Consider the following 19,337-nt stretch of genomic DNA (forward strand, 5'->3'; position numbering starts at 1 on the left):
GTTGAGGTACATTTTCAATTTCATTTATAGTGATGTTTGTGTATTTAACCTGGATGAGGACTACCACATTATCGCTCTCTTGATGTTTAAGTAACAAGAAGACAAACGGTAGGTGTGTATTTCGAATGTAGTCCTATCCAGTAAACTATTTAAATGTAATTTTTGTTACTGTAGCCAACCTCCTCTTACTATTACTACTACTACTTACTACTTACTTACTACTTATGAAACCATTATAAAACTAATGCTGTGTTGTAACAACAGCCCTGAATTAAATGTTCACCTCAGTAACGTTTTATGTGTTTCTTTCATCCAATATGAATAGAAAACTGATATACACCTGTCAGTGTAATCCAGTAAAGTTCAGCAGCACAGCAAACTACAGCTGCTTCTCTTCATCTTCTTTAGAAAGATGTTCACCTGTATAACAACTCTGATCTGATCCATTGAGTTATTTGCCTAGTTATACTCCATTATATATACACCATTTCTCATTTTAAATGAAAGCAAAACAAAAGCTTGATTGAAAAATACTTAACAGTCAAGAATTGTATTAAATGTATTTGCAAGTCAGCTGACTGCGAAAATGACCTCCCATCAGGACTTCAGAGTCTGTCTCCCGAATATGTTCTCAAGAAATTAGAATTATGATTACTGTGGGATTAAAACCTCAGGCCACTCATGCACACAGGTGTGTATGACTCTTAATGTACAATTTCTACAGCACATTAACCTGATAATAATACATTATCCATATGGTATCTTTATTTAAAATAATTCTAATTAATAAGACACACACAAGTTTATTTAAAAAGTATCATCTTTTTAATTTTCCTTTGAAAAGTTATGTTTTATACACACACACACACACACACACACATATAAACTTATAATGAACAAAAGCCAATGGGTTGATTTGTATGTAGAGCAGCTCCTCCTCCGGTGAATATAACTTTCGGGGAAGAAAGAAAACTTTTTAAAATCAAGTTTTTATTATTTCTTATATTTTTAGGTATGACATTTTTGAAGCCCAAGACACAAAACAGGCTAGGGGCCCTGATTGTTGAAGTCAAGTGGACAAAAAAAATGATAGTATTCATTTTGAAACATATTGCAAAAGGAAACGTTAGTGTTGATCTTCCCACATCAGTGTTTTTTCCCCATCATCCACTAATCTCAGACAATTGATTGCAACACCTACCTATCGGTGTAATTGAAGTGCTTAGCGTACTATAGAAGAGCATGTGGTCCATACAAACAGGTCAGGGGTCTTTTCACATTGCACGGTGCCATTATACAGTATAACTAATGCTTTTAAATTATATTAGCTTTATGAATTGAATTCCACTCTTTTTATAATACGGTTCCTCTTTTTGTCAATGAAAACAATGAATAAGTGCACTTTGATTGATTTGATTGGATTAGAAACATACTAACATTCAATGTGACTACTATATTTATTTCCACTTAACAAGTTGGCTAAACGATGCTGTCTAGATCAAATTGCAGGAATTCTACAATATACAGGCTGTCATCGACAGTTTTTTGTCATGGTAATCTATCGGCCAATAGCGTTGCGGTATAACTGGACAGGAAGATTATCAGGCTGGTAGATGCATTAGTCCTTTGGAGTGCTTTAAGTACTTAAGGGATTTAGATGTTTAACAAAGCGAGGTACTGTTCTACTTTATGCCTTTTCAAACAAGGCATGCCACTAGTGAGTAAACTGGTGAGTAAACTAGCTGGTAAACCGGTGTGTAAACTGGTGAGTAAACCTTTGAGGAAACCGCTGAGTAAACCATTGGGTAAACCAGTGGGCAAATTGGTCATTAAACCGGTGATTGAACCGCTGAGTAAACCTTTGAGTAAACTGATGGATTCAGCTCATATTGTCAGGGCTCACCCATTCCTACAATAAGTCTGAGAGAGCTGTACTCAGGCCTCCTGGGTCTCTGAGGATTTTGGTCCTCTCTGCAGTTCCGCTGAACATTGTTGCCTGGCTAGGTGTGACTTCAAAGGGCTGTTCAGTCACCGTTTCTCCGCATTGCATACTTCATGTAGGGTGATTGCACCAGCAACCACATGGTTGTCAGTTCGAAACCGGTCCGCCACATGCCCTGTGTCAAATGACCTTGATCAAGGCACGTAACCGATGACTGCTCCCCGGGCGCCTTTAAGGCAGCACACTGCTCCCACTCTGTGGGATTGGTTAAATGCAGAGAATATTTCCCCCACAGAGATTAATAAAGGATGCGTTCTTTCATTATTGTTTTGAACTAAATTGTGAGTATTAAATTTAATTAACATTTGAGCCTTTCCACTCGAAATCTAATATAGAACAGTCGCTTTCGTGTTGATATTCTCATCGACCCAAACATTGACAACATACTAAATAATTCAAATAAAACATGCTGTAAATGACCTTTTTTCAAAGTTTGTTTCAACAATAAATTATTCTGTGCTTTTGTGCCTCCCAGCCATTTAAGTAGCACAAAATTGTGTTACATCTTTGTTGCCAATAGCAGCTTTTTTACTTTAATCATTGCAACAGTGGGAAGAGTTATGTGCTTTTAAATGAAATAAAAATAAAACTCAATGAGAGTTTTACAACAAACATTTTCATTACAAATCTTCATTGTAATGTCAGATATATAAAAGGAAAAGATGCTGTAAACAAACACAAAGCAAAGGTGTGTTCTGGGAAAAATCTGAGAAAACATTGAACTTCACATGATTCTTTGCTAGCTGTTTGCTAGTTGTTGGAAAAGGGTGTCTCAGTTGGAATACCTGCTTTCTTCTGTTAGCAAAGAAAAGATGTCTGAACTGTACCTCTTTTCCAGCTCAAACACCATCCATGTGTGCAAACTCCCCATATTACGTAGCTTTCATCACATTTCTTTTCCTCTGTGTCCAAATAAGAGTCAACAGTTTATGTTACAAGACCTCAATCTCCGTAACACTTTTTGGAATACATTCAGGAACATTCATGTTGAGTGAAAGAAGCAGTAATCAAACAAAAGAGAAAAAACTACACATGTAACACAATAGTTATTTATGAAGTCATCGCCATACAGTTATCATATGTTACAACGTATTAGTAGTCTTTAACAGTCCAGGCTCCCTTACAAGTTGATGAGTTATTATAGTTTCTCTTTGGAGGGGATCCAGATAAAGGGTCCTGAATGTTCCTCTATCACATGTTTGCAGTGGCTATAAATGTCCTCTAAGTTGTCTCCTTGAACCAGGGCTGCAAAGCAAAAGAAAACGCCTTATGTACTTTCACATTTACATTATTACACATCAACCTTTTTTATTCATCAGGCCTCTCAACTGTCAAATGTTTAAAGCTCTGATATACGTCAAATATTTCATAGGACATAATAAAAGGACCTGTTGACCTGCTTCCACAAGTGTAACACTAATAATGACTGTGGCAGTCTGAAGTTTATCATGCAAAAAAAGTAAATTAATGATAATAATGATTAAAGTAAATCATTATCCTGTTATAATAAAAACATATTTAATTTATAACTACCATTAGATATTTTTATGAATATATTGAAGATAATAAAACACTATTTGACACACTAGTTAAGTGACTAAAAATTATGTAGTTTTATGATTACTGAATCATAGTTAGTGTAACCCTTATTTCCATGGCAAGCCCTTGTGTAGAAACTGCTCAAAATGCTTAATATCTTGTGATTATTGTCAAGATTGTGGGTATTCAAGTGCAAAATTCAAATAACTATACTTATACAGTGTTATAAGCAGCAGTTTAGAATGCATTTTAAATGTATGTAACGTATTATGGACATGGTTATTGTTACATAAAAAATGACAAACAGGCGCTGTAACATAAATTCGAATTTATCTTATCTGATTCCCTGTCTCAGTGTCAATAGAAAATATAGAAAAATAGAAAAAAAAATTAATATTAAAAAACTTAGTTAAAAAAGCTAAAGTTAAATTGAGTAACTGTAGGATCCTACGACGGATACAGGCATGTTTTCAGAAAGTTAAAATCCATTTGTCACCAATGTTTTTTCCTTTATTACTGAAGAAGTAATCTTCAAAGTGACAGGTCCAGTCTGGAGGCTGAAATGATTAATCCAGCACTCAACTGGCCTTGTGTGTTCATACTGTGTTTGAGCAGTAATGGACAAGTAGAATATGGATAGCCCATTCTGAATTTGTGCTTCTACTAACATCATACCTGTGAAGAATTCACCAAACTCCTGCTCCAGCTTCATCGCCCTGTTGAATGTCTTCATGGCTTGTTCCTCTGTCATTCTCTTATTCATATCCCTGATCAGGGACAAAGGACAAACATGGTTCTGTCTCTAAACTGTGACAACCCCTGATCTTATAATTTATATATACGTATATCAGCAGTTTCTTTGTACTTCAAAGCATTGCCTTTCTGGGTTAGACAGTCCCTTCTGCTAACATATGGAACCTGGTTCACAACTTCTAAAGCTCTGTCTGCTCACTTCTTCGTCCTCCACTGATCTGCACCCTTACCTTCCTTTGTGCAGCTTAATAACCCGTGCAGGCATGGGCGAACATGCAAACTCTAAACAGAAAGTTGCTGGGCGGGTTTGAACCCAAAACCTCCTTGCTTTTAAGAGACAGTGCTAACCACCACACCACCGTGTTAACCCTATGAGTAGAAAATATGTCACTTTTAAAATGAGGTTCTCGTGTCCCTCCTGTTGTTAGATTCTTCCAAAACAGATGTTAGGACCACCAGGAGCCAACGTTTTTTTATTTAAAGTAGATAATGACAGGTGTGTTATCTGGATAACAAATTAATCAGAGCACATAGTGCCCAATACGGCGTTTGCTAACAAACAAGATGTCATTGAAAAAAAAATGTTTCGTTAATACCACATTAAACACAGCGGAGCTTCTTCATATCACTTCCATGTAACTTAAATGAGAACAATGAGGATCAGGTTAACTGCATATTCTCTGGTCTCATCTAAAAACACGGATGCATGTCGTTCAATACTGAGCTTGGCTAACAACACTAGCGTTGTATTCCCTTCACTACTTGTGTGGAGACCATAAGGCTTCCAGACCACCAATGACTGACTGCTTCTGAGTGATAATGTCTGAGGTGTTCCATCTATAATCCTGGTGCAAAGTAAACAGGCTAATCATTATCAAAGGGGAAACACTCAAATACTCACATTAATGAATCAATAGATTTTGGTTTTATGAAGATGGCGATGGGATGGAGTTGTGCTACTTGTAGTCGTTTGATGGCGTTTCCAGACACATCCAGAATGCAGTGTTTCCCCTGAGAGAGAGGCAGGAATTTACAAGAGACGTAGCACACAGTCTTATCTCTCAGTCTATGAAACCAGAATGATGTAAAAGGCGCAAGATCTTTTCTTCTTCCCTTTGGTATTGTTATCAGCGAGCAACTTGGTTGATAAATTCATTCATGAATGTATATTCATTCATGTATATTCATTCTACGTATATCTATACCGCAATAACTAGACTTTACATAGATCAATTTATATTGGTGCTTTCACGTAGTGCCGCTTTAATAAACAGGTAAAGAGGCTCACCCTTTCTGCAACATATTTCACAGACTGGACACTCGTTCCATAGAGATTCTCGTTGTACTGTCCCGCCTCAATGAACTTGTGCTCTTGGATGTCATTCTCCATCTGCTCTCTGGACGACACAAAGTGGTAGTCTCGCCCATCCGCCTCATAGTCCCTCTTCTGCCGAGTGGTGTCTTTTGTGCAAAGAGGACAGGAAGGTCTTTATAAGATTATAATCCTGTATGGACTCCAGTAGACACTTTATGTAGAGGATACACTGGAAGAGGTGTATCAAGATCTAATTCTACAGCAGGGGAGGCAGCTCTTGTCTACTGTGTTCTTGAGAAAAGGTCACATGACCCTGCCTCGTTGCATTAAGAACCTAAAGTGGAGATTTTCTGTGAAGTATTTTTGAGGTGATGGAAATTAGTGTGTTCTAAGTATATATATTGTAATTTAAGATGTACAGTCGAGTCTTTTAATAAAAAGTTGCCAGAAGTCCCCCTTTATTAGGCCTATGCTTTGTATTTCCTCCATTAAGCTACCTGCTAGCTGGCTTGCTAAAATATTGTATAGGGCATCTTTTAATTCATTATTTGTATTGCATTCTACTCTATATTTATGTTCTCTTATCGTACTATTGCCTGTCATTTTACATCATTAATATGTTGATTGTATGATAGTACCGTAGTAGGCCTATCCTGTTCATGAAATGTGCTTGAATTGAATTTAGATAATTTTCATTATTGTTATGCGATTATTATCTCGGAGTTGTGCTGCAATAAACCAGAAATAAAAATAGAGAATTGAGGAAAGCTCTGTGCCGTAACTAATATTACCACCTTCGAGTCTTTAGCTGCCAGCGTTTTCCGGGGGAATCCGCTTTACGCAATAACCTTTAAAAGATAACCACTCATATCAATCAGAACTTGTCATGACATTTGCATATGTGAGCAAATGGAGAAACTTCTTTAATCAATTTGATAAACTCAAAGGGCAACGAGGGCATAGATTTTCCAAATATTGTTAGAGCTTTGGAAACGAATTTCTTATTGAACTTTGTTAATATACAATGTGCTAGAAATGTTTTGGGCCAATTTCACTGGATATCTTTAAAGACAAGAAGGTGGCTGATAATTCATTATACTACAAAGGTTGTGCTTACACTATCATTTGGTTCAAATATACACTCACCTAAAGGATTATTAGGAACACCATACTAATACTGTGTTTGACCCCCTTTCGCCTTCAGAACTGCCTTAATTCTACGTGGCATTGATTCAACAAGGTGCTGAAAGCATTCTGTAGAAATCTTGGCCCATATTGATAGGATAGCATCTTGCAGTTGATGGAGATTTGTGGGATGCACATTCAGGGCACGAAGCTCCCGTTCCACCACATCCCAAAGATGCTTTTTTGGGTTGAGATCTGGTGACTGTGGGGGGCATTTTATTACAGCGAACTCATTGTCATGTTCAAGAAACCAATTTTTAAATGATTTGCTTTGTGACATGGTGCATTATCCTGCTGGAAGTAGCCATCAGAGGATGGGTACATGGTGGCCATAAAGGGATGGACATCGTCAGAAACAATGCTCAGGTAGGCCGTGGCATTTAAATGATGCCCAATTGGCACTAAGGGGCCTAAAGTGTGCCAAGAAAACATCCCCCACACCATTACACCACCACCACCACCAGCCTGCACAGTGGTAACAAGGCATGATGGATCCATGTTCTCATTCTGTTTACCCCAAATTCTGACTCTACCATCTTAATGTCCCAACAGAAATCGAGACTCATCAGACCAGGCAACATTTTTTCCAGTCTTCAACTGTCTTGGTGAGCGCTTGCAAATTGTACCCTCTTTTTCCTATTTGCAGTGGAGATGAGTGGTACCCGTGGGGTCTTCTGCTGTTGTAGCCCATCCGCCTCAAGGTTTAACGAGTAACGAGTGGTTATTTCAGTCAAAGTTGCTCCTCTATCAGCTTGAATCAGTCGGCCCATTCTCCTCTGACCTCTTGCATCAACAAGGCATTTTCGCCCACAGGACTGCCGCATACTGGATGTTTTTCTCTTTTCACACAATTTTTTAGAATGGAAATGGTTGTGCGTGAAAATCCCAGTAACTGAGCAGATTGTGAAATACTCAGACCGGCCCGTCTGGCACCAACAACCATGCCACGCTCAAAATTGCTTAAATCAGCTTTCTTTCCCATTCTGACATTCAGTTTGGAATTCAGAAGATTGTCTTGACCAGGACCACACCCCTAAATGCATTGAAGCAAATGCCATGTGATTGGTTGATTAGATAATTGCATTAATGAGAAATTGAACAGGTGTTCCTAATAATCCTTTAGGTGAGTGTATATAGTGTGAATAAAGTATACACACTATATACACACACACACACACACGGGTAAAAGGAGTAGACATGTAGACATATAGACTCACTCTCTATACAAAGGGATAAAATAATAAACTGAGCTCATCCACTCACTCACCTTGGTGCCCTGAAGCTTTACACGGTTTGAAAGGTATATTGAAATAAAAGAGATGAGTAAATCAAACCATGCAAAAGAAAAAAAGCTTTGGTTTCTGCTTTCTGATGGAGAACACATCACATGCAGAAAGGACCCAGGTAGCCAGCAGACTCGGCCATATTGCGGCTGAGGGTCGGCTAGCTCGGCTGTGTTCCGGCTCGATGTGGCCAGATGTGAGCCAGCTTTGGCCCATTTCATTTTTGCTATATCTGGCCCAGATGTAGCTGTTACAGACATGGCCCTATTGTGCTTGAGACATGGCAGCCGTGTTTATCGGCAACCAGCACTGAAACAGGCTCCAGCCCGTTAATGGCTGCAGTATCTGGGGCCCAATCTGGCTTCATAGAAACGGCCCTATTAAGGATGAGACATGGCAGCTAGATTAATTTGCAATAAGCACTGAAACAGGTTCTGGCCCATTGATGGCTGCTGAATCTGTGCCGAATCTGGCATTATAAAATCGGGCTTATTCTGGTTGAGACATGGCAGCCGGGTTTATCGGCCACCAGCTCTGAAACTGATTTTGGCCCGTCGATGGCTGCCGAAAATGGGCCAAAGCCGGCATTAAAGAATCAGGCCTATTCAGACTGAGACAAGTTCGAGAGAAAGAAAATTGGTTGTCTGTCGGGTTGCTAAGGGACGTACGTAGCAGATTTTTGTATTTGTTAGTACATTGTGCACTGTTATCGATTGTAAGATAACCGTGGATGGCAGCCTTGACGTTACGGTCTAAGCTTTTAGCAGTTTTTAGCTCTCAGCTCTCTGGTTGCATTCACCAGCAAATAACCTTTGAACACTCAAGCAATCTTTCAACTTAACCTAAAAGAGTATTCACAGCAGTCGGACTGCCTGCCACTTTGCTAGCCAGCACAAGCCCACCTGTAACCTGCCGGGATCTTTCTGTCTGGTTAGTAGACCTGTAAGGGTTGTAAGGCTAACAGGGTGGGAACTCTCCAAACTACCAGCCTGCTAGTCTGAGGACCCTGTGGCCCAATCTTGCCTTCTTGTCAAAGAAGCTGGAATGTATTGTCGCTGCATAACTTAAAAAAGCCACCACTTGGGTCTTGTATAAATAGGAACGGACCTTGTACTCGCACTCTCTTTTCTTTCGGGCATAGGTTAAAATATTTCAATCCCCGTTACAAGGGGCATCTTTGTTTACTTACGGCAAACTGGAAGTAAACGATGACCCAGGAAACGAAACTATCGCTGGCTGCAGTCAGTTACCTTAGATGACAGAGTCCAAGGCGGTAGATGAAGAGGGAGAGAGCTTTTTGCATTGGATAGAAAAAAACAGAGGCGCAACATAGAGCGGAGAACTGTGCAGAGGAATTCCACCAGGTGTCAAACAGAACGGGGATGAGTGGCAAACGAACCACGTTATGCACTGAGGCTGAGCTAGTTCCAAGGCTGAGTTAGCTACCCTGCGCTGTACATGGTCTGAAGAGTACCACCACTGTTGCCCTACCAGAAAGTGGTTGGCATAAGGAGTGAGAATGGTATGCAATACTAATGATAGATTTACCATTTTTGTTTTGTAAAGATCTCACAACTCCTGCTTGTCTGCCTGTTACTAGTGGTCTTAGCAGTAGAGTTTGAAATTATTTTAATTTAATGTAATATGACCCTTTTAACAGTGGGATTTCTACAAATTCACGCCAACATTTTGGTCTGTCTTAATTTAATAATATAAAATCGGACATATTATATTATAACATTATATAATATATTAGAATATAAAATATATTATGCTATTTCATCTTTGGCATTTGTTTGTTCGTGGACGCAAAATGTTTCTTCTTAAAACTTGCACAAAATAAAAACAATCTGTACCTTTATTTGGCTTATGGTTTTCACAAAAACTAATCAATGTTTACAATGTCTGTCATTATGTCCATTTTTTCATTTTGTGGATAGAACATTACTGATATTCCATTCCTTCTGTGGCTTAGTGTTAGCAATCATTGAGTATTTTCACAGTATAATCGTCGCACAGTAAAATACAATTAACGGTATGAGATACATTATTACAATCATAATCGCAATGGTTATGCGATGCATTTTGAGCAATATGTTTGCAAATGTCTGACGAATCAGGTGACCGAGGCAGACAACACCTGCCGCTGTCGGGGGAAAACAAACACCTACGCGTAGACAAACCAGTCGGTTCAAAAACGTAACGTAACACCAGGTTGGGGCCAATGCAGGCCCAGTTTTTTTAGATTACAGCCCGGTGACGGAAGTGTCGTACTCCGGATTCTGGGGCGTCATTTATCCCGAGTCTCAGACGAGTCGGCAAACGGACTCGGCCTGATGTGTTTTTTCCGGCAAGCCGAGCTCAAGCCGGATCTGGGCCAGGTCATTTTGGCTACCTGGGAAGTCAACTATCCTCTTTAGGATGAGTCCAAATAGAGTGAACTGGCTTTACTCACACAAGCACACACAGACGCACACAAGATAGAATTTTTCCATCTAGAACACTATGGCAGCATGACATGAAATCGCATGGGCAGCTTTCACTATAAAACATAATATATATTTATATCCATAATTACCTAAAAACAGTAAAATCCATTTAATGGTATAAGAGAAATTATTTTATGTGATTTAATAAGTTGAATTCAAAATGTCTTCCCTAACCAGACTGACAGTGGGGCTGATTATCAACCTATGACCTGTGTGCGCTGTCCCTCTAGAATGATGTCAGCTACTAAAATCCTTATCTTCACAGAAGTTGATCTGAAAAGTTTTCTTCAAGAATTCGAAGTAACACACAGTTAATCATTTATATACAAAATCATGATTTGAAAAATGCAGTACATTAGTAAGCGGTGTGATGAGTGGGGTGATGAGCGTTCATACACAACACTAATGACATACACTCACCGGCCACTTTATTAGGTACCCCATGCTAGTAACGGGTTGGACCCCCTTTTGCCTTCAGAACTGCCTCAATTCTTCGTGGCATAGATTCAACAAGGTCCTGGAAGCATTCCTCAGGGAGTTTGGTCCATATTGACATGATGGCATCACACAGTTGCCGCAGATTTGTCGGCTGCACATCCATGATGCGAATCTCCCGTTCCACCACATCCCAAAGATGCTCTATTGGATTGAGATCTGGTGATTGTGGAGGCCATTTGAGTACAGCGAACTCATTGTCATGTTCAAGAAACCAGTCTGAGATGATTCCAGCTTTATGACATGGCGCATTATCCTGCTGAAAGTAGCCATCAGAAGTTGGGTACATTGTGGTCATAAAGGGATGGACATGGTCAGCAACAATACTCAGGTAGGCTGTGGCGTTGCAACGATGCTCAATTGGTACCAAGGGGCCCAAAGAGTGCCAAGAAAATATTCCCCACACCATGACACCACCACCACCAGCCTGAACCGTTGATACAAGGCAGGATGGATCCATGCTTTCATGTTGTAGACGCCAAATTCTGACCCTACCATCCGAATGTCGCAGCAGAAATCGAGACTCATCAGACCAGGCAACGTTTTTCCAATCTTCTATTGTCCAATTTCGATGAGCTTGTGCAAATTGTAGCCTCAGTTTCCTGTTCTTAGCTGAAAGGAGTAGCACCCGGTGTGGTCTTCTGCTGCTGTAGCCCATCTGCCTCAAAGTTCGACGTACTGTGCGTTCAGAGATGCTCTTATGCCCACCTTGGTTGTAACGGGTGGTTATTTGAGTCACTGTTGCCCTTCTATCAGCTCGAACCAGTCCGGCCATTCTCCTCTGACCTCTGGCATCAACAAGGCATTTCCGCCCACAGAACCGCCGCTCACTGGATGTTTTTTCTTTTTCGGACCATTCTCTGTAAACCCTAGAGATGGTTGTGCGTGAAAATCCCAGTAGATTAGCAGTTTCTGAAATACTCAGACCAGCCCTTCTGGCACCAACAATCATGCCACGTTCAAAGTCACTCAAATCACCTTTCTTCCCCATACTGATGCTCGGTTTGAACTGCAGGAGATTGTCTTGACAATGTCTACATGCCTAAATGCACTGAGTTGCCGCCATGTGATTGGCTGCTTAGAAATTAAGTGTTAACGAGCAGTTGGACAGGTGTACCTAATAAAGTGGCCGGTGAGTGTACATGATCATGGTTGTGACAGCAGCAGATTAGCACATCAATAGAAAAAGCACCATTCCTGCTCATCAGTATCAGATCACAACTATCAGTCTACAACTATCATTGTGTAACAGAATGAATACATTCATGGATACAATCCTGTAATCTCAAATAGTTAGTGTATCACTGTTGTCTATGAATAATTGAAACAATCCCTGCTTTATTTAATTACATACTTACGTGGCACGCAAGAGCCAAACTTGTCTGGGAATTCGGATATCAGATCATCATTGATTCTGTCCTTCATTGGCCCAAGGATTATGATGGGTCTGGCATAATTAACTGGAAGAGAAGACAAAAACTTTTTAACACTGATTCTTTTTTTTGTTTGCATGAAAGTAAACCTTATAGAGGTTATTTTCCATATTTTATGTCCAGCTGTAGTTATTGTTTGTGTGCAAAGAGGAATTATAATATATACTTTTTAAAATAATTTGTACAACAGAAATATGCCATATTCCATAGTCAACGCTACTGTATATGTTGGTGTCCATCACATGAACTCTTGCCTTAAGATGTCCTCTGCCCTCATCTAAGTGATGCGAGATCCTTCTTACTTTAAATGACAAGGTGAGCTGGGTTTAGAAGGTGCCAGACAGGTTAGTGCTGTGGTTGCTGGAAAATCTGTTAATTATAAGAGCTGAACTACTCCCACAGAGTCTCACAGAGAAACACAGCTAAAGCCAATAAAACATATGCTTTAATTATATGTTGCAGTATATCGGATAGTTGATTATTTTGATTTAACTGTTCTTCTTCTGTTCTTTTCCACTAAGTGGAGCTTTTGGTACCGTTTTGGCCTTCTTCAAACCCCCAGCCATTACAGACCACTGTCAAACCTATGTTTAAGTGAACTGGATTAGTAGGAGAAGACTCTTAGTTCATAAGGAACTTCTTCATCTTCATGAATGGGTTAAACTGCCAAGATACCACATTTACAGTCTTTGGATCCCACCAGCGCTGGCAAACTAAAATGCAACAACCGAACCATAGAAATAGCAGACAAGTTAAAACATCTTTTCTAATGGCGATGGGGGCTCAAAGGGAAGAAAGCCGAAGTGAATGGCAGGCTAGTTAGGTACTTAGCTTCTTCACCTTGGGGTGGTGGGCATAAAGGTGAAGGGATAGTGGCACAGAGGACTGTTACTGGTCACCAGTTTGCTGCTAAGCTCATTTTTGTATTCTGGCTATATTGTTTATGCTACGTAACATTGCGTTTCTAGTTGTCCCTATAAAACCTCACCGATTTCACGACCAACTGTAAACTGATTTACTTAGATTACTTAGATTAGCCTGCTAAAACAGTGGGTATGGTAAGTAGGCCACCCCCCTGACCGTCCTTCTGCGTTGATTTGAATGGCCCGGTCTTTTGTACTCCTGTTCTCTTTCTATGATTAAAATGGAAGTGAGTGTCCTGACTTACTAATTCTCAGTGTTTCATCTGTTGATGTAAGGGTTTGAGGAAACATTTAACTTACTTTCTTGTCGCATCACAGGTTCGTATGAGAGAATTACATCCTCTTGGCTCCCTGGTGGGGCACATGGTGAACAATGTTAGTATGTCATTAGGACAAACAGTCATTCATTACGTAAACTTCATGCCATATTTGACAACATGGCAGCATGTTACGGAACAATGTTTCTGTTATTGATATATGCAGGGTTCGAAATGACTTAGGACTCTTGGGGGGTCCCCTAAAATGTAACTATAAAAAATACTGAAGACTACCTTGCTACACTATATACTGCAGGCAAAATTATATTGACATATTTTGAAGGTGGGATAATGGTTTTGGGATGTTTTTCATGGTTTGGGCTAGTCCCCGTTTTGTAGTGGTGTCTGGAGAAGTGGATTGGCTATAATCAAACAGGTAACCCTCTAATTCTGGAGCAACAAAGTTACAGCACCTTATATATATCCCTGACATGACAAAGTGGATTACAGGTCATTCTTTCCTTGAGCAAGGAAGTTAACTAAGTTACCTAAATCCACCAGGTGTACTCATTATGGCAGCACCATGCACCTTCAAAGGGTTTGATCAAATACAAATGACATTTCTCATCCCTTATGTTTAAAAAAAAAAAAAAAAAGATATTCTAACCTGACCGAAAGCCATTAATATGACAACAATCCAATAGTAACCACATTATTCAAAATCAACATGTTAAATGACCAACAATAACTTATAACAAAAACTTGTAAACCAGTAAATTACTGTTAAACGACAAAAACAATGGGAAAAGGGTATTTTACGACAACTTCGAAAGCAGCACAAGCATGGCGTGGCGAATTTCAAGTGAACGCAACATCTGTGTTGTTTTTAAGACATCGGCAGCTACAGACTGTACACCGTTTAGCTGTCAGTATTTTAACCGTGCTTGCTCAATTGACAGTATTTTAACCGTGCTTGCTCAATTGACATATTTAATATATATATATATTGTATTGAGCTGAGTTCATGTTATCAGTTATCCGATGTTGCATGTGTTCATGTTATGTACTGACCAGCTGTAGTTACGCGAGACAACGCGAGTTTTGGGGGGGTGCCGGGAATGCGGAAGTGTTCGTTCGGAGTAAAAACGGCAAACAGTGACCGAAGTTGTGTTTTCCTTATAAATAAATGCACCGGAGTTGCAAGCCAGTCATCGCCTCCTTATTTTACGCTACAGCATTGGGGTGAGCGTTACACTGGTGTCAGAAGTATAAAAGTGACGGGCTGGTCTCTTCTCCGGTGTTCGGCTAGCGGGCTTGCCAGGCGGAGCCGCTGTGTGTACGGTCGATGGACATGCCGCACGAGAAAGGAGCGCGGCCGAGAGTTAAGGAGGAGGAGGTGGACTACGGTTATGCTCGGGCACAGGGTCTGGCGGCGGAGTTTGAGCGCGCTGCGGAGACCAAATCCCGCTTGAAGCTGGCGGCGAGGAGCATGGCCAACGACGCGGGAATGGGCTCCGCTGACCCCCGACAGAGCGGGGGACGTGAGGAGGGCGCCGTCACTCGCACGTCGGTTCCACCACGGCATTACAGCGGAATGAACGCGCAGCAAGAATGGCAAAATGGCGGTGCCAATGCTTACCGGGCCCCATGTAAAACACCAAAGTACTCCGGTAAGGCGGACTGGCAGGCATTTCATGCCCAATTTGAACTGCTATCACAGGCGGCGGGCTGGTCAGAGGATGATAGAGCGCTACAGCTAGCCTTATGCCTTACGGATGATGCACTAGCGTGCCTGTTACTGCTCAGCCCAGAAGAGAGAAGTGATTATAAGGCTCTTGTTGGAGCCCTACAAAGACGTTTTGGGCACTGTGAACAGCCCGGCCTCCTGCGCTCTGAACTGTCCAACAGGCGTAGGCAGCCAGGGGAGCCCCTCCGTGTCTCGGCTAATGACATTGAAACTCTCGCCCGGAGGGCTTATGCCCACATGGCCCCTGCGGTGCAGACGGAGCTCGCCAGAGACCAGTTCATCCAAGCCATAACTCCCAGAGAACTGCGCATTCAGACCCAGCTCGCCCATCCCCGCTCCATACAGGAGGCTTTGGAACTGGCTCTGGAGAGGGAGATTGTGGAGGGCGGAAACATGAGAGACGGCCCTGGAGAGAGTGGTCCTACGGTGAGAGCCGCTGCATGCACTGACACGGCCCAAGTAAAGCCTGCATGGGCGGCTGAAATGGCTGAGCTGATCCGGGCTGTGTCCATGCATTCGCCACAAAGTGCCACACGCCCTCGCCACCGCCCCCTGGTTTGCTGGGGATGCGGACAGCCTGGCCATCTCCTCAGACATTGCCCCAATCATTCCGACAACCAGGGAAACGGATCGGGGCCCGTATAGTTGGGACGGTACGGACCCCTGGCATTATGTCCCATGTCGCATCGTCAGGAGGAGGGGGAGCCAAACAGCACAGACGGGGGAGAGGGGCTCCACTGCCCCCTGAAACAGATGGGAACACAGAGTCCACGATGGTGGTGGGCTGGACTCATGCTGGGAATTTCTGCCACGTCCCTGTCAACATATGTGGGGCCTCATGTACCGCCCTTGTGGACACGGGCTCAACAGCGACACTGATGCGGCCAGAGTTGGTTCCAGAGGGGATGCAGTTGGAGCAGACTACGGTGCAGCTGAGGACAGTGACTGGTGAGCTGGCCCCTATGCTTGGTAGGGGGATGGTGACGTTGAATGTGGGTGGTCGAGCTACAAAGTTCACAGTGTGGGTGGCACAGGTGCAGGACCCGTGTATACTGGGGCTGGACTTTTTGAGGTCGGCGTGCTGCCTGCTGGACCTAGGGGAGAACACATTGACCTTCCCCGGGGGCCCGACTGTCAGAATGATACCACCTACGGGATCCGCAAAGCCGCGCCCCCTGGTCGGGACAGCCGTGGAGACACACTGCCAGGACACAGAGACCCCAGACGAGAGCGACAACTCTCCAGTCCGCAGTGCCCTGCCTCTGGTGCCCCGGGCCCCCAACAATGTCCAGCCCAGCTCGGCACATTCCGGCTCATCTCAGCCAGGCGACACGACTATGGTGGAGGGGACAGACAGGCTGGCTGCGGTGAGGGAGATATGGAGACAGAATTGTGACCAGTTGGAGCAATGGCAGCAGGAGGAGCTGTGGGAGTTGTTATCTGACTTTACAGACATTTTTGCACTATCAGACGACGAAGTGGGCCTGACACACTTGGTGCAACACGAAATAGACACGGGGGATGCACAACCCATCAAGACGCGTCCCCGGCGCCTCCCCATGGCTCACCGTGAGGCTGCAGACAGAGCGGTGGAAGAGATGCAAAGAGCTGGCATTATCGAACCGTCAGACAGTCCATGGGCCTCGGGGGTGGTGATGGTGTCGAAAAAAAGGAGCCCCAAGATGAGATTCTGCGTGGACTACAGACCGCTGAACGGTGTGACCAAGAAGGACGCATATCCATTACCCAGGGTCGACGAGTCACTGGACTTGGTATCTGGCTCCTCCTGGTTCTCTTCACTCGACCTGCGGAGCGGATACTGGCAGGTGCCACTCAGCCCTGAAGCGAGACCAAAGACGGCCTTCTGTATGGACAGGGGGTTGTGGCAGTTCCGGGTCCTCAGCTTTGGCCTGTGCAACGCCCCGGCCACCTTTGAAAGACTCATGGACCGGGTGCTGGCTGGCATTCCCCGTCAGAGATGTCTGGTGTATTTGGACGACATCCTGGCCCACGGGAGCTCCTTCAAAACGGCCTTGGAGTCGCTGAGGCTGGTGCTGCAGAGAGTGTCTGCGGCGGGTCTGAAATTACACCCACAAAAGTGCCGCTTCATGAGGAAAGAGGTGGAGTTTTTGGGTCACAGGCTGGGGGAAGATGGCATCAGCACACTAGAAGAGAAAGTGCAGGCAGTGAGAGACTGGCCCACACCCACAGACCAACGACAACTGAAAAGCTTCCTGGGCCTGGCCTCATATTACAGGAAGTTTGTGCGAGGTTTCTCCTGCACAGCCGCCCCCCTGTACCACCTGCTGCAGAAGGGTAGGGGCTTCACCTGGACGCCACAGTGCCAGCAAGCCTTCAACTCCCTCCAGAAGGCACTGACAGAGGCCCCCATCCTCACCCCCCCCGACCCCATGTTGCCATTCATTTTGGACACGGACGCCAGCGACATGGGCATGGGTGCAGTGCTGGCTCAGGCAGGGCCGGAAGGAGAGAGAGTGGTGGCGTATTTCAGCAAAACCTTCAACAAGGCAGAGCGCGGCTACTGCGTCACGCGGCGAGAGCTCCTCGCCATGGTCGCGGCGATAAAGCACTTCAAGTACTACCTGGGTGGCCGCCCCTTCACTGTCAGGACAGATCACTCAGCGCTGCAGTGGCTGATGTCCTTCAGAGAACCAGAGGGCCAAGTCGCACGATGGATTGAAATGCTGCAGTCCTATGTTTTCACAGTGGAACACAGGGCCGGAGCCAACCATGCCAACGCAGATGCCCTGTCCCGCCGCCCCTGCGCCCTGGGCGGGTGCCGATACTGCGAGCGGAGAGAAGCGCGGGAGAGGGAGCTCCGTATCGAGGAGGAGACATGCCCCATGCACGAAGGGGCTGGACCAGTCTGCCGGGGTACGCGGATGGTTGACGTGGCTGAGTGGCAGATACAACAGGAGCAGGACAGAGACATACAACCAGTGCGACAGTGGGTGGAAGTTGGGCAGAGACCACCCTGGGAAGAGGTCACAGGGAGCTCCACTGCAACAAAAGGTCTGTGGTCAATGTTTGATGCACTGAGAGTGAGGGATGGGGTACTGCAGAGAGCCTGGAAGGAGCCCGCCACGGGAGAGGAGAGGTGGCAGGTGATAGTCCCCAGCTCAATGAGAGACGCGGTGCTGAAAGCATCACATGGGAACACAGGGGCGGGGCACTTTGGAGTAGCCAAAACACTCCGCCGGCTCCGTCAGGGATTTTATTGGGGGCGGGCCAGACGGGACGTGGAGGATTTCTGTCGCCGCTGCGACCTCTGCGCGACCTATAAGGGCCCCCCAGACCAGTCCCGTGCGCAACTACAACAGCAGGCAGTGGGGGCTCCCATGGAAAGAGTAGCTGTGGATGTCATGGGCCCATTTCCACGCACGGACACAGGCAACCGGTACGTTTTGGTCGCCATGGACTATTTTACAAAATGGCCTGAGGCATATGCAGTGCCAAATCAGGAAGCAGAGACAGTGGTTGACGCTCTGGTAGAGGGCATGTTCAGCAGGTTTGGGGTGGCAGAAACCATCCACAGCGACCAAGGGAGAAATTTTGAATCACAGGTCTTTGCCACCATGTGTGAGCGTATGGGCATGCATAAGACACGGACCACGGCGCTGCACCCCCAGAGCGACGGCCTCGTTGAGAGGTTCAATAGGACCCTGGCAAAGCAGCTGGCAATCCTTACTGCAGAGCATCAACGTGACTGGGACACGCACCTGCCCCTTGTCCTCATGGCCTACAGGTCTGCTGTTCAGGAGTCCACATCATGCACGCCTGCCCTCCTCATGCTAGGGAGGGAGTTGAGGACACCAGTGGACGTGGCCCTGGGCAAACCACCTGACACCCCTGCTGTTCCCCCAGGGAGAGAGTACGCCAGGAGGCTCCAGGACCG

The 19,337-nt window shown here is 44.2% G+C and overlaps 1 protein-coding gene across 4 annotated transcripts in view; it reads right to left on the reverse strand.

Moving 5' to 3' along the window:
- Positions 1-970: 970 nt before the first annotated feature.
- The window catches only part of dlg2 (discs, large homolog 2 (Drosophila)), a 168,379-nt gene continuing 150,012 nt past the window's right edge, over positions 971-19,337 (reverse strand). For all 4 annotated transcript variants that reach the window (XM_062558238.1, XM_062558237.1, XM_062558236.1 and 1 more), the window contains 6 exons: positions 13,718-13,768; positions 12,420-12,521; positions 5,583-5,755; positions 5,196-5,305; positions 4,217-4,308; positions 971-3,247 (listed from right to left, as the gene is read on the reverse strand). In XM_062558238.1, coding sequence (XP_062414222.1) covers positions 3,141-3,247; positions 4,217-4,308; positions 5,196-5,305; positions 5,583-5,755; positions 12,420-12,521; positions 13,718-13,768 — 635 coding nt within the window. In that variant the 3' untranslated portion in view covers positions 971-3,140. The remainder of the gene's footprint in view (positions 3,248-4,216; positions 4,309-5,195; positions 5,306-5,582; positions 5,756-12,419; positions 12,522-13,717; positions 13,769-19,337) is intronic.

The sequence above is a fragment of the Pungitius pungitius genome, chromosome 16 (assembly GCF_949316345.1).
Source record: "Pungitius pungitius chromosome 16, fPunPun2.1, whole genome shotgun sequence".
Taxonomy (NCBI): domain Eukaryota; kingdom Metazoa; phylum Chordata; class Actinopteri; order Perciformes; family Gasterosteidae; genus Pungitius; species Pungitius pungitius.